Raw genomic sequence first — 16,985 nt, 5'->3', positions numbered from 1 at the left:
AGTCTATTTATATTTTTTCTAGAAAGCTGAAACAAATATTATAAAAGTTAAATTGCTAATAAGTGACCCAATCAAAAAATGGGCCAAAGAACTAAACAGACATTTCTCCAAAGAAGACATACAGATGGCTAACAAACACATGAAAAGATGCTCAACATCACTCATTATTAGAGAAATGCAAATCAAAACCACAATGAGGTACCATTACACGCCAGTCAGGATGGCTGCTATCCAAAAGTCTACAAGCAATAAATGCTGGAGAGGGTGTGGAGAAAAGGGAACCCTATTACACTGTTGGTGGGAATGCAAACTAGTACAGCCGCCATGGAAAACAGTGTGGAGATTTCTTAAAAAACTGGAAATAGAACTGCCATATGACCCAGCAATCCCACTTCTGGGCATACACACTGAGGAAACCAGATCTGAAAGAGACACGTGCACCCCAATGTTCATCGCAGCACTGTTTATAATAGCCAGGACATGGAAGCAACCTAGATGCCCATCAGCAGATGAATGGATAAGGAAGCTGTGGTACATATACACCATGGAATATTACTCAGCCATTAAAAAGAATTCATTTGAATCAGTTCTAATGAGATGGATGAAACTGGAGCCCATTATACAGAGTGAAGTAAGCCAGAAAGATAAAGAACATTACAGCATACTAACACATATATATGGAATTTAGAAAGATGGCAACGATAACCCTATATACAAAACGGAAAAAGAGACACAGAAATACAGAACAGACTTTTGAACTCTGTGGGAGAAGGTGAGGGTGGGATATTTCAAAAGAACAGCATGTATACTATCTATGGTGAAACAGATCACCAGCCCAGGTGGGATGCACGAGACAAGTTCTCCGGCCTGGTGCACTGGGAAGACCCAGAGGAATCGGGTGGAGAGGGAGGTGGGAGCGGGGATCGGGATGGGGAATACGTGTAAATCCATGGCTGATTCATATCAATGTATGACAAAACCCACTGAAATGTTGTGAAGTAATTAGCCTCCAACTAATAAAAAAAAATAAAATAAAATAAAATAATAAAAAAAAAAAAAGTTAAACTGCTGCTCAACCTGTAATTTTTATCATTGTTTACTAAATGGAATTAAATAGATATTATTTTACAAGTTAGACAATTCTATCTCACAATAGCATACATTTACTTTCAAATACGAATGATACTACAAAGTAGCATGCTAAAATAACAAACTTATTTATTCACACCTACTAAAATATTCAGGACATGACTAAGTTCTTTAAATTACCTCAAAAGCTACTGTAACTTTAAAACAAAAAAGATAAATGAAATGAAATCTGTATGTTATATATAAGAACATATGTTTTAAGAATGATAAAGTATTCACTTCCGCAATTTCAGAAATATCAAAACTTTGTTGACTATAAAGTAGCTTGCATATCTTGGTTCTAACAAATTCTTTCAACTCTAATGAAAAGAGGGATTATAATTAAAATTAAATGCTTGAACAAGAAAAAAGTTTTACAGATATTTATTGCATCCAAATAATTAACCATTTGCATTAATACACTATTTACCTGTCCATAAATATCAACAATGAAAATGTGTTACAATACAGCTAAAAAGGCAAAGCATATGAAATTTATACACAATTGTGTTCAAATTTATACATCATTACAATATGCTGTCTACTAAAATATATCCTACTCAAAAATGTAAAAGGTAAAAAATAACTCCAAGACTTTATCATGATCTGAAAACAACGTTTTAAAAGTTGCTTAATGCATATTTAAATATGCTCAAGTACATTAGCTATACTAAAATAATTCAAAAAGGTACTGTATCCCCATCATTAGATAACCCATGGGTATTACATACCTCTTTGGTATACTGGATGTGAAACAAGCTATTAATGGCATATTTTACAAAAGCACATTAAACTGGATATAAAGAAAAATATGCTCAAAATAAAACTTTTCTGAAAAGTACTCAACATGGTTGCACTTTTTTAATCACAAATAAAAGATGGAAGTAAAGATGTCTTTCAATAAGATACCTGCCAGTTACAGAGAGATATGATCAAGTAACTTAAAAGATAAAAATTATACTTATATTTTCACAAACTCTACAACAAAAAATTATTGCACCTTAACGACACTTATTTGGTGGTTAAATATGAAATTAAGGTTCATAAACCATAAGTAAATTAGGATATAGAATGTTTTAAGCATTATTAGCCTTTCAATAACATTTGAGGCCATATAATTTACAAGAAAACAAATAAATGAAGAGGAATTAAAGCATGTTAAAAGAAAAAAAATTAAATACCTGTAACATAAAATTTAATGAAATTTGAAAAAAATCTGGATATATATGCTTAATCAAAAGATAAGCAGGTAATAGCACCTGAGTTTATCTGTGACTAAGCTCCATTAGAACAAAGCTAGTAGACGTGATGGAATTCCAGTTGAGCCATTTAAAATCCTGAAAGATGATGCTGTGAAAGTGCTGCACTCAATATGCCAGCACATTTGGAAAACTCAGCAGTGGCCACAGGACTGGAAAAGGTCAGTTTTCATTCCAATCCCAAAAAAGGCAATGCCAAAGAATGCTCAAACTATCGCACAATTGCACTCATCTCACACACTAGCAAAGTAATGCTCAAAATTCTCCAAGCCAGCCTTCAGCAATACATGAACCATGAACTTCCAGATGTTCAAGCTGGTTTTAGAAAAGGCAGAGGATCAAGATATCAAATTGCCAACATCCGCTGGATCATCGAAAAAGCAAGAGACTTCCAGAAAAACATCTATTTCTCCTTTATTGACTATGCCAAAGCCTTTGACTGTGTGGATCACAATAAACTGTGGAAAATTCTGAAAGAGATGGGAATACCAGACCACCTGATCTGCCTCTTGAGAAACCTGTATGCAGGTCAGGAAGCAACAGTTAGAACTGGACATGGGACAACAGACTGGTTCCAAATAGGAAAAGGAGTACGTCAAGGCTATATATTGTCACCCTGCTTATTTAACTTACATGCAGAGTACATCATGAGAAACGTTGGGCCGGAAGAAGCACAAGCTGGAATCAAGATTTCTGGGAGAAATATCAATAATCTCAGATATGCAGATGACACCACCCTTATGGCAGAAAGTGAAGAAGAACTAAAGAGCCTCTTGATGAAAGTGAAAGAGGAGAGTGAAAAAGTTGGCTTAAAGCTCAACATGGAATATTACTCAGTTAAAAAGAATTCATTTGAATCAGTTCTAATGAGATGGATGAAACTGGAGCCCATTATACAGAGTGAAGTAAGCCAGAAAGATAAAGAACATTACAGCATACTAACACATATATATGGAATTTAGAAAGATGGTAACGATAACCCTATATGCAAAACAGAAAAAGAGACACAGAAGTACAGAACAGACTTTTGAACTCTGTGGGAGAAGGTGAGGGTGGGATGTTTCGAAAGAACAGCATGTATATTATCTATGGTGAAACAGATCACCAGCCCAGGTGGGATGCATGAGACAAGTGCTCGGGCCCAGTGCACTGGGAAGACCCAGAGGAATCGGGTGGAGAGGGAGGCGGGAGGGGGGATCAGGATGGGGAATACGTGTAACTCTATGGCTGATTCATATCAATGTATGACAAAACCCACTGAAATGTTGTGAAGTAATTAGCCTCCAACTAATAAAAAAAAAAAAGCTCAACATTCAGAAAACTAAGATCATAGCATCCGGTCCCATCACTTCATGGCAAATAGATGGGGAAACAGTGGCTGACTTTATTTTTTTGGGCTCCAAAATCACTGCAGATGGTGATTGCAGCCAGGAAATTAAAAGACGCTTACTCCTTTGTAGGAAAGTTATGACCAACTTAGACAGCATATTAAAAAGCACAGACATTACTTTGTCAACAAAGGTCCGTCTAGTCAAGGCTATCGTTTTTCCAGTAGTCATGTATGGATGTGAGAGTTGGACTATAAAAAGCTGAGCACCGAAGAATTGATGCTTTTGAACTGTGGTGTTGGAGAAGACTCTTGAGAATCCCTTGGACTGCAAGGAGATCCAACCAGTCCATTCTAAAGGAGATCAGTCCTGAGTGTTCATTGGAAGGACTGATGTTGAAGCTGAAACTCCAATACTTTGGCCACCTCATGCGAAGAGTGGACTCATTCGGAAAGACCCTGATGCTGGGAAAGATTGTGGCAGGAAAAGAAGGGGATGACAAAGGATGAGAAGGTTGGATGGAATCACCAACTCAATGGACACGGGTTTGGGTGGACTCCGGGAGTCGGTGATGGACAAGGGAGGCCTGGAGTACTGCGGTTCATGGGGTTGCAAAGAGTCAGACACCACTGAGCTACTGAACTGAAGCTCTATTCAAAACTACAGAATAAAAATTTTTGTTCATTCACCTTAATAAAAATGCTGTCCTATTAATTAGGAGAAAGCTGATCTTTGAAACAGAAAAACTTATCAGCATCAGCAAGACGTAACAGAACGATAGTGACAGCTGGCCCCAAAGCATTTAATAACTCAGTTAATTCCTTACAAAATTATGACACAAAAGTTCATGTTTATCTTCATGTTTTCTTAGTTATTAGAGCTTACTATTAGGAATAAATGGGTGATTAATACAGTACTCTGTAGTAAAATCTCAAGCCTATCATAGATTTTTGGTGCCAGAATTAATCAGAGAACATTTCATCCAATCTTTTCATTTTAGAGAACAGAAAATTTTGGCAAAGAGTAGTTAAATCACTCGCCCAAGATCACACAGAAAAGTCAGAACTAGAAGTCAGATATTCTTATGCCCATTATTCCAAAATTCCATCCATTACACCACATTGTCTCCATGGTGAAGATTATGAGTGTGGGGGATCTTCTAGTTCAGTAAGGGTTTAAAAAGTAATATAAAAACATAAATTTTTGAATATCTTCTCTTTATTCCTCATTACTAGGATATGGGTGTAACTTTATTTTTTTTCCTTCTCCCAGCTATCCCTTAGTTAAGTCAATCTGTACAGACTACAATGTTCACATTTAAACCTATTCTTTAAGTATTATTAATGTTAACACTATCAAACTACTTCTATTTTATTTGAAAAACTGTTAAAATCTAAATCAGTCTAGACACTGTGCAAATAGATACTTATTTTTAAAGCAATTTCTTAATCTTAAACATCTGAGCAGTCTCCTTTTTTCCACTTTGAACAGGTTTTAATGAATAGGATCACCACATTGGATGGCAATTTAAAACAACAATCAAATATTGAGGATAGAGATTTCTGTTGTCACCAATTTTTGAGACATGATTTACTTTCACTAAAAAATAATCTGTCAAAATTAAAATATTCTCAAAAACTTATCACAGTTTACATGAGACATAAAAATTGACAGTGCTGTATTTATAACACACCCTAGCTAGTATTTATTTTCTCTTAAGGTTTCTGAGTTTTAGCCCATTTTCTGGCCTTTCTTTGAAACTTGGAGGAAGACTGAGTATTTCTAAAGCTAGCTGGCACTCCTGGTTTGTACAACCTGCTTGCAATTCCGATGCTGCCCTTTGTGCCCATGCCTAGGGTGTGTTATAATCTTTTTGAAATCTTACAGATGGAATCATACCTATTTTCAGGATCATTGTCATCATCGTCATCATCCACTGTGACAGGCACTGATTTAGATAAGGCTTCGTCTCCTTGAAGGAACAAAAGTGTACTTAAAATTATCTACATAAGTAAAACCATGTAAAATAAAACTGAAAGTCAAAAATTTTAAAATAACTAGTGAGTCCTAAACTACACTCTGCGATCCAAAACATGAATAAAAAGAATTTATAAAGAAAGTACAATGGGGAATTTAAGAAGTGTCAGCAGCAAAATAATAAATAGTTGGATCTTATATATTTCAAAGTTTCTTCCCACAGCACAAGAATTTTAAAACTCATCCTTCCTGGTAACAAACATTTTATCATTCACCATCATATTAGCATAAGTTTCTCACTAAAGTAGGCTTTGTACTGACCTGTTTAAAGTTAACAGATGTCTAACTTTTTCTGTAACATTGAAGAATTTTTTTAAAATGCTACCAATAATTGGTGATACCAAGTAACTGTAAAATATATTTGAATTTATATGGTATTCACGAATAAAATCACCTAGAGATATATTAAAGTACAGTAAAACTTATTTCCTTACAAAAAGTAACATTTCTATCTTTTGATTAAAACTATAAAGTGATTAGGAGAAGGAAGTGGCAACCCACTCCAGTATTCTTGCCTGAAGAATCCCGTGGACAGAGGAGTCTAGTGGGTTGCTGTCCACGGGGTCGCACAGAGTCAGACACGACTGAAGCGCCTTAGCATGCATGCATGCATTGGAGAAGGAAATGGCAACCCACTCCAGTATTCTTGCCTGGAGAATCCCAGGGACAGAGGAGCCTGGAGGGCTGCCGTCTATGGGGTCGCACAGAGTTGGACATGACTGAAGCGACTTAGCAGCAGCATAAAGAGATTAAAAAAATTTGTACATTTCATTGTATGTAAATTTTGCCTCAAAAACAAACATTGTACCCTAGTTAACACTATATATGCTGAAGTAATCAGGGAGAATTATGCTAATTTCTACCATTTCTTTTCAAACGCATCAAAGATTTCAAGGGCATTAATTACACTGAGTGAAGAAAGACAATTTCAAAAGCTTATACACTTCATGATTCCATCTCAAAATAACAGAATTACAGAGATGGAAATCAGATTAACAGTTGCCACAGGTTAAGAATAGGGATATGCAAGGAAGTGTGCATAGGGGTCGCACAAGAGAACCTTGTGGTAATGAAACAGTTCAATATACTGGTTGTTGTGGTAGCTATAAAGCTACATGATACAAATTTTGCACAGAACTATACTTACACACACACACAAACCACACATACACACAAATTAAGGAATGCATGTAAAACTGATGAAATCTGAATAAATCATCAGTTTCCTGGTTATGACACTGTACTATAATTATGAAAGATTGATACCACTGGAGGGAAATTAATGAAAGACATCCAAGACCTCCTGTACACTTTCTTGCAACTTCCTGTGAATTTATAATTATTCCAAAATAAATAAAACAGGGGGCAAAAGTTAGGTTCATTGATGGATAGATAGGATATATAAATTAAAGTATGTGATAAAGCAAATATAGTACAATGTTAATAGTAGAAACTCTTCTGTATATTTAACATTTTTTACTAAAAAATACTGGGAGAAAATGTTGAAGAAAAAAATTCACAAGGAACACAGACACCTACAGGTTCAGGATAGAAATATGCTAACTGTAGAAAGGCAAAAGTAAATCTCCCAATTAACCTTAGCAAACTGACAATAAATACTTCATTCAAACAGGTCAATCCTCAAATTAAATATTACTAGTGATATTACTGCTGTTCCTCCTTACCACATCTTTGAAAATTTGACCCATTCTTCAAATATGAGTTCAAATACTACCTGTTCTTTTAAGTCTTCCTCCAATACTTGGATAACTGGCTCACCTACTATTTATCACAGACTCATTTTAGTTTTACATCTTTCTCCTGGTATTCTTTTTTTTTTAATAATGACTTATCTATGTCTATCTTGCTCATTGGACTGCAATCTCCTAGGACCATGTTCCTTATCATGGTTAGTCATGCATTCCCAAGACCAACTAGAAAATGTTGTATGCTGTAATCGATCCCCAACTATTGCTGAATAAATTGGAATCCTCTAAATTCATGGGAGCAGGGGAGGCTTTTTAAGAGCTCATAAAAATTGTCACCTGAATTAAGTTGGATATATTAGGAGAACAGATAAATATAGCATGCTTTGTATACAAGCATGCATATTCTTAAGGAATGCCACTTATCATTGACTCACACCCAAACTTCTCCTGGAAATCAGTGCTTTTAACATAGTGCTTATTTGCAATTCCTTGAATATTGTTTTCTGACTATATTTCTATCAATAAAGTCCAATTTTTATTTAATTTTTTATTGAAGTATAGTTGACAAAAGTCCAATTGTTAGATGAGTTCATTCCCTAGCAAATTTATCCTCCTTTTTTACATCTAAAAGTAAAATCAGTCCAAGAAATACCCAGAGTGAAGAAAATTTGAACAACAAAGTTTATGCCACCAAACAGTTGCGAAACTGGCATCTTGCCTGAGGTGCAGAATTCTCAAGGCTTTTCTGGATATAAACATGAGAAAAGGGAAATGAACCCTCTGGAGTAGTAGCCATATGTTGCCATCTCTTATTAAGAGCTAATCAACATATATTACTTATTAAAATAGCTATTAACAGTTCTAAGCATGAGAATTATAATTCTCTTAGAAACCCTCATATGTGTCGAGTGAGATTTGGGGAGATGAAAATTAGTATCTGAAATCAAACATGCGGATTTCACTAAGGAAGCTGTTCTGTCATGGAAACCAACTTTACAAAGTTTGATTAGTCCAACAGTCTAGAATTTGCAAATGAGAATACTCTATGTAACTAACCACAATTTATTATTCTCACATTCTAATCCTAATAAGAGTTTTTTCGACTAACCTGATAACCAAAACATTGAATTGATATCAAAGCAACTATTATATTATGTTTTGAATACAAGTTCACAATCTTATATGCAATTCAAAAATCTAAGAAGTTCTCAAAATTTAAAATTCTGTAAGGTGGTACCAAAGTTTACTTGGCAGCAATATCTAATCTGAACTGCTTATTCCTCTTACATGTAAATGTTCCTAAGTTCTGCTGGGGACACAATAGTAAGTGCAATCTCCTTTACAAAAATTTTTAAATAAATTTTAAGTGTCCTTGGTTAACTGACAGGTTTTACTGTCTTAAAAAAAAGACAATATGAGCAACAAGTATACATTTATTATACAACTATTTTTTTAAGAACTGCCATAATGATAAATATTTTTAAGTTTTTGAGGGGGTATCACTGACCCACACCCTTACTGTCCTAGTGCTCTATCTCATCAGGGTAGAGTAATCCATCTACTTTCTGGATTTTTTTTCTTTTTCTATTTTGTTAATGTTAAAAGTGGAAACATCTGTTCATGTTATTAGAAAAAAATGATGAGCATCAGCAATGGGTTTCAATAAAGTAAATTTAAATTTTTCAGAGGATTTCATAGACACAAAGTTAACATGCCCAATTTAAAAGTCAGGGCTAAAAAAATAAATAAATAAAATAAAAGTCAGGGCTGATTCATGTGAATGTATGGCAAAAACCACCACAATATTGTAAAGTAATTAGCCTCCAATTAAATTTAAAAAATAAACAAAAGTCAGATGCATGGCAAAGCAATTAAAACTTTCACATAACATGTCATACTCATAACAAGCACTCATCTCCATTACATGAGTAAATGTCTACTGAACTACTATCAACAGTCTGATTTTCCTTCATAAATTACTTTTCATTACCCCAAAGAAAAGCATTAAACATTAATAAAGAAATTTACCCAACAAATTTGGTATACATGACACAGAACACTAATAATGTTTCAAATACCTCCCAATGGTGACAAAAAAAATTGGAGAAAGAGGTTCTAGAAAATCTCTAAAGAATTTTTAAATGGTGTTTTCCTACAGAATAAGTAACCTTGCATTTGACTGACTACAGAGAAAATAAACAATGTAGTTATTCAACAGGGAAAAAGTATAAATTTTCTATTTATTTTCCCATACCTGAAGATTGACAAAATCCAGTATGTGACGACAGCACTAAATTTTCAGTCACAGGCTTAATTTTCTGCTCATCACTGCTCCCCTCACCTACAGATTTCTGATCATCATCTCCTATATCAGAAGAAGATGAGGAAGTAATGTCAGCCTGCTTTCTTTTAGTGCTTGTTCTCAGGGAGTTTCTCATTTTCTCCTTCATACTGCCTCCCTTCTTTTTAGCTGAAGCTCTTTGTTTCTTCAGGTTTTTATTATCTTCAGAACTTTCCTCAACATCAGAAGATGATGAGCCACTTTGTACTTCCTTGCTATTTCTGTTTGAATTTAAATTCCTTCTTTCCCTTAATTCTATTCTTTTTGGTCTCTTATCAGAAAAATCACAACCATCTTCTTTCATGGAATATTTTTCAGTATCAGATGATGAACAATCCTGTCTCTTCCTCGAACTCTTTTCAGGCAAGTTGAACCTTTTCTTCTCTCTACTGGATGTTCCATTCTTACTCCTCTTATCTTCTGAAGAGTCACAACCTTCTCTTTTCCCTGGTAACTTCTCAGAATTATCAGGTAATTCACCCTTCTTTTTAGAAGCTTTATCTTTTATTTTTTTGCATTTCTTTTCCCCATCAGCTGAGCTCTTATTTTGTTTTACGCTTTTAGGAAAGTGACAAATTTCTTCTCCCTCAGGTAATTTCTCAGTACTATCAGATGATGATTCATACTCTTGCTCCATCTTAATTACTTTTTTATTCAAGTCTGCAGTTTTCTTTTCTTTTTCTTCAATTGCCTTTTTGCTCTGCTCGTTATCATCTTCAGAGGATTCATCACTCTGTTCTTTCTCTGAGAACTTCTCAGCAACATCACATAAGCCACCCAGTATTTTCTTACACATTCTGGTTCGCTGGTGCTTACTCTTTCCTTTAGATTCAGCAACCATTTTATCTTCTGGAGAATTAAAACTCTCCTCTTTCCCAGAACAAAGCTTATCAGCGCTCTCTGAGGAAACACTGGGCTGCTGCTTCTTAGAGAGGCGATCTCTCAATTCCATGATGGTCTTGTCTTTATCAACTGTGCCTTCTGCTGAAGAGAAATTCTCTCTCTCTTGTTTCCTTTCAGCATCATCAGATGATCCTTCCTGTGCAGTCCTCAAACTTTTATGACCTTGATCATCCATTCCTTTTTTGCTGTGTTTTTCATCTTCAGAAGAATCATAATCTTCTTTATTTGGAACTCTTTTCTTGGTTGTTCTGGCAGTCCCAATTTTACTCATACTCTTTATCTCTTTTTCTAATTCTGAGTCATAATTAGAAGATTCAGACTGGTTTTGCCGTTTCTTTTTAGAAATTATAGCCTTTTTAACTGATTTACCTTTCTTAATATCAAAATCTGAGCCAGAAGTAGAACTTTTTCGTTTCCTTTTTCTTTTATCATCTTTCCCTCTTTGAATCTTTGAATAAAAAGTCTTCTCATTATTTGTATGAGGTTCATTAATATCAGTATCTGAAGAACTGTGACTCACACTGGGCACCTCTTTGAGGATTGCCAGCATTTCATCAGAATCTGAAATGTGATCCACAATCTCTGACTGCTTAGATTTAGGCAATTTATTAGGTTTAGGATTATCTATAGCACTGTCAGAGGAATTCCGCTTATCCTTTTTTCTCATTGAGACCGAAAGTTTTTGCTGCTCCTTAACTGTTTCATTATTTTCTTCATCTGAATTAGATGTTGTACGGTTGTTTTCTGTCTGTCGCCTCAAAGGTGTAGTCTTTACACGCGGGGATCTTCGAAGATCAGATTCTTCTGAAAGTAATGGAACTTCACTTTTAGCCAAATGCTCATTATCATTCTTTTCCTGTCCAAGTTCACAGTTCTCTGGCTTAGGGTTCAGACAAGAACTTTTATAGCTATCTTTATCTTGTGGAACTTCCTGACAATCAGCACCTTTAATTGGGGAAATAGAAAGGGAAACAGGGGTGAGTTTAACATATAATTCTTTTGTTACTTTAGCTGTTGTTTTTGATTTAATACCTCCTCTGTTGTCTTTTGAAGTAATATTTAATTTTACAGAAGTCTCCAGTTCTTGCTCAGTTCCACTGTTGCCATCTCCCTGATAATCTGCTGAACTCTGAACTTCCATAGCAGTCTCAAGATTCTCAAAAATGTCTTCTGGAACTGAGGAAGGAACAGACACAATATCCATGTCTAAGTCTTCAGAAGTGTTAGTAGGTTCATACTGAGGTTCTTTTTTATCAGATTTCTTATGTTCAGTACTGGCATTTTTATGTGCTCTTTGTTCCTCTACTGCAACACTCTGACCCACATGCTCACTATCTACCTGCTTTCTTGACAGTTTACCTTCTGATTTTGAAATATCCTTCCTTTCCAAAACACAAGGTTTTTCTCCTTTTCTTACTTTTGTTTCAGACTTAGCATCTATGACTTTATGCTCTTTGGTATTTTTCTCTTTGTTTACAGCATCCAAAGCTTGAATCTCTGAATTCAAATCTTCTTCTAATGCAAGATGAGCTTTCTTGATATCAGCCAACACAGACTTAAAAGCCTTAAGCTGACGTAACTTTGTAGCGGAATTGATTTCTGAATTATCTGTTGCCTGCTTCAAAAACTTAACGTAACTGGAATTCATGTTGGCAGTAGTCTCAATCAGTTTTTTTGTCTTCTTAATCATGTCCTTGGGCACAATTAGTGCTGAGTAAGAGTAGGTTACAGAACCAGAATATGAATCATCTAACTTCTTTTCTTCTCCATTACAATTTGGACTGTTTTTCTTTGGAGAAAATCTGGGTGCATGATCATATACTTTACTATTCTTTTCATTGTCAACTTTTATCTTCTTCTTATTTTGTTGCAACAACTGTTCTAAGTTTTCAAACACGCTGTTACATGCCGTGACCAAGTCCAACAAAGGCTCTGGGTGACAAATGTAGCAATACCACTGGTTGTTTTCATCCATTATTGTAGACAGCTCCTTTCGACCAAGGTTGCGAAGAATGCACTTCTTACAGAAGGCATTATGGCAAAAGTCACAACAAATTAAGTTTCCACCTTCTGCACACCATCTGCAATTATTTAAAGATTAAAATATTATTCCAAAATGAAACTCATTTAAAATATTTTTAGTACTAAAGCAATTAAAATTTCTTGCCAACAATTTTAATAGCAAAGTAATTTAGGTCATTTACTTTTTCTTTGTTAGAAAATTAAGACATAAATCAAGGGCTATGTGGAAAAGAACAACCTTCCATTAAAGATATCAATGATGATACCACAAAAAAGAAAAGATTTAATAACAGACTATGTAAGAATTTTCCCTCAAAAAGTAGACAACACTGAATTTTAGTTCATCTTGATTTATTACCTACCTACACTGTTCATCCATTCCATCTGAGTCACGGCTAATATCATCACTCATGTAATATTTAAAGCAATTCTATTAAAACAGAGAGAGACAGAGGGAAAATTTATTCAAAATTTTTAACATTCATAAAGGAGAAAAACTTCACTTTTAAGTCATTAAAAAACTAAAGGGAATGTATCTATGTATGTGTGTGTATGTGTGTTTTAGAGAATCAAAGCAAAAACACTGTGCCACCCCAACTAGTACTTTAGAGACACAGGAATAGCTCAAGAAATTAAAACAGTCTTCCATATCATCAAGTACCACTGTTCCTTATATAAAAATTGATAGAAGATTTTGGTAAAGCAAATTTCTGATCTCATATGGCTAGCTACCAAGGATCTACATAAAAATGTATTACATTTGTTGTTACTTAATACTAATTTAATAGTCATCATATATAAACAGCTATTGTGTGTAGAGCTGAGCAAGAGTATCCTTTTCTGCCCTATGTTATCCTTAAATCTCCAATACCTACTGTGTAAGATAGGCAGTATTACTGCCCAATTTGAGAGAAAAGGCTTTGGTTCATTAATATGTAAATAATTCTCCAAAAGTCATATAATTGCAAAGGCAAAACTGGTATTCAAATCCAAATCTGACTGACTTTATTTTTTTTTTCTGACTGACTTTAAATTCCTTCTCACTAGAACTAAAGAAAAGGGAATGTTCCATGACCACTGATGACAACTACTGATTGCTGACCTGGGCTCAACAGACTAGCCTTTGAAAAAATAAATCACATACACAAGAAAAAAGGAATGCACATTACAAACCCAACAGATGCAAAATTCACCTGTCAGTGTTTAAAACTAGAAGCCTGACTGAACTGAATTCAAAGAAAGGAAGGACACAAATTACTAAGAGGCATAAAATTTAGCTTAAGTTGGTCTACATCTATCAAAAATTCATGCAAGATCTACAAATGGAACTCTGATTAAGGAAAGTCTGGTCTGCCCCTACAATTCAAGTAGATATTTTATTGGAAAACAAACTACTACAGGATTAATTTAGCAGTAATATGAGTTGGGGAAATGACATGCTTGATAAAGTAGACATTTAAAATTAATTCCAAGGTATTACTTATAAAAAAGTTTACATAGACTGTTAAAATTATCTTCAATACATATGAAATATTTTTTAAATATACGATCTCCAAATTAAGTCAAAACACTGCTCTACATGGAGAGTTTAGATTTGAGTAATTGGGGTATGTAAAGAGGGAAGGTTATGTGTGGGAAGCAACCTAGATGCCCATCAGCAGACAAATGGATAAGGAAGCTGTGGTACATTTACACAATGGAATATTACTCAGCCATTAAAAAGAATTCATTTGAATCCGTTCTAATGAGATGGATGAAACTGGAGCCCATTATACAGAGTGAAGTAAGCCAGAAAAATAAACACCAATACAGTATACTAACACATATATATGGAATTTAAAAAGATGGTAACGCTAACCCCATATGCAAAACAGAAAAAGAGACATAGATGTACAGAACAGACTTTTGGACTCTGTGGGAGAAGGCAAGGGTAGGATGTTCTGAGAGAATAGCATTGAAACAAGTATACTATCAAGGGTGAAACAGATCACCAGCCCAGGTTGGATGCATGAGACAAGTGCTCGGGGCTGGTGCACTGGGGAGACCCAGACGGATGGGATGGGGAGGGAGTCGGGAGGGGGGATTGGGATGGGGAACACATGTAAATCCATGGCTGATTCGTGTCAATGTATGGCAAAAACCACTAAAATACTGTAATTAGCCTCCAACTAATAAAAATAAATGAAAAAAAATAAAACATATGTGTGCACACACATATACTCTGCAGTTTTCCAACACACCACATTGTCCCTCACCTATGAGTCTTTGAATATCATGTTGCCTCTGGCCTAAAATATACTGAACCAAACCCACTTTACCAAGCTAATTCTTATTTATATTTCAGACATCAGCTGCATCATCTCCATTATATACCAACTCCAAATTACAATGGCTTCTCATGTGTTCCTAAAGTACATAGTATCTCCCCTATCATAGCACTTATTGGCCCTTTCATGGCTGTCTTCCCCACTACAGTATATGCCCTCCAATGGCAGAAACCATTTCCATCTTCATCACCGTGCATCAAAATCAAAAAGCATTGAATGCATGTTAAGCATTCAAATATTTGTGGAATTATCAACATATCATTACATACCTTACAAATAAGTACTTGCAGTGAAGGATGTCTATAAATGGAATCTTTTTGAAAATGATTGACCTGTTGTCCACAAGCTGTACAGCTCACAATCCCATGAAGCCCATCTTCTAGAAGAAAAGAGTGAACATTATTCACACATAGACACACATGCAAAAATATATATATTTTAGTTAGCATTTCCCAACATTCAAATTGAAAATTAAATACTTCATAATCCTTGGGAAAATGACATTTTGGACACAAATAAAAAGGTTAATAATTTTATGGACTTACTAAAAACATGACAACCTTGACAAATTACAGAGCTAACTCGCTCCCTTTTACAGATGCAAACCCTATTTCTCACAACAACTTGATATAACATGAAGAGATTCCATAAAACAAGTTCTAAAAATAGGTGTCAAGAGCTCTTTTCATTTTGCTACTGCTTCACAAATAAATTCAGCATCAGTTCTTAAAGAATGGAGAAGCAAGTGAAATACATGGAATAGATTCTATTGGAACCCTATACTTAAGTTAGATATGCCATAATATTTTTATTCTCAAAACGGAATTGTCTATATAGATCCTTTCAAAAGTATGTAAAAACCTGATAACTTTATATTACTAATTTCCCTCCTCAGAGTCTCTTCAATACTATCCACGATCCCCATTAACCTGCCTTTTTTCCATATCTACTCCATTGTCAAGTCCATATCAGCACTGTCCACTATTTCCAAATATGGACAAATAAGATTTGCAAGTGTATCTATGTTGGCAGGAAAACCTCAGAATGGCTGGATTTTGACAGAGCCCCATGCCACAGTTTCTGCAGAAAAACAGATTGAAGATAACCTACACAAGAATAAAGGGAATTTCTGCCTCACCCTCATCTCTAGTTCTGCACAGTGCTTCACAATCTGAACTGAAAATTAGAATCAGACAAAGAATCTTTTAAAAACAGGGACAGCCATCCCCATCCCTAACCCACTGAAAGTTTTACAGGTGACTCTTGATGTGCAAACAACTCTTATCCAAATAAGATGGTAGAATATGACTCAAAAGAGGCCAGTGAAAATGCCTGCATTCACTGAAGGAAAAAAAAGGGGGGAAGGGGAATAAGACTTAAAAAAAAAAAAAGGAAAAAAAATTGTCTCTATCCCTAACAAAAAGACAAAACAACACACGTATTTCTCACCTTTTAATTTTCTATTTTGTGTTATTCTTAGTTTTAAGGTCCAAAGCACCAGGGACCCAAGTATTAGCACAAATATTTTTACTTGCAGAAGTTAAAAAAGGTTAACCAAAGTATAAGAGCACCACCACACTCTATAAAGCTGCTTATATTTTATTTTAAATCATACCATCCTGCATTAGTATTTGATTGTGAGTATTGATATATTTTGTACTTTAAACATAAATAAATATACAGTGTGTTTTTTCATATCAAATAATGATTATATTCATGTAAGTTGACAAGGTAATGAAAAGCTAGAGTATAAATGTTCATCCAGTGTTAGATAATATTTATTAAGCATCTTCTTTATGCTTTTGCACATATATCACTCAAGAATTTTAAAAAGCTAGGTGATTCAATGGAGAATTTTCCCTAAATGTGCATAAGGAATCATAAAGGATATTCATTGCAGTACTAACTAGCAATTGGGAAAAATTTGAAAA

The 16,985-nt window shown here is 34.7% G+C and overlaps 1 protein-coding gene across 13 annotated transcripts in view; it reads right to left on the bottom strand.

Annotated features, from left to right (window-relative positions):
• ATRX (ATRX chromatin remodeler) overlaps positions 1-16,985 on the bottom strand; it is a 277,372-nt gene that overhangs the window by 160,110 nt on the left and 100,277 nt on the right. For 9 of the 13 annotated variants that reach the window (XM_061136821.1, XM_061136832.1, XM_061136830.1 and 6 more), the window contains 4 exons: positions 15,324-15,433; positions 13,090-13,157; positions 9,716-12,786; positions 5,615-5,687 (listed from right to left, as the gene is read on the bottom strand). In XM_061136821.1, the coding sequence (XP_060992804.1) occupies positions 5,615-5,687; positions 9,716-12,786; positions 13,090-13,157; positions 15,324-15,433 (3,322 nt within the window). The remainder of the gene's footprint in view (positions 1-5,614; positions 5,688-9,715; positions 12,787-13,089; positions 13,158-15,323; positions 15,434-16,985) is intronic. The other 4 variants (XM_061136824.1, XM_061136831.1, XM_061136829.1 and 1 more) reach the window with 3 other exon arrangements.

The sequence above is a fragment of the Dama dama genome, chromosome X (genome assembly GCF_033118175.1).
Source record: "Dama dama isolate Ldn47 chromosome X, ASM3311817v1, whole genome shotgun sequence".
Lineage (NCBI taxonomy): Eukaryota > Metazoa > Chordata > Mammalia > Artiodactyla > Cervidae > Dama > Dama dama.
Note: the sequence above shows the minus strand (reverse complement) of the source record. Positions and strands in the feature narration are given on the sequence as shown.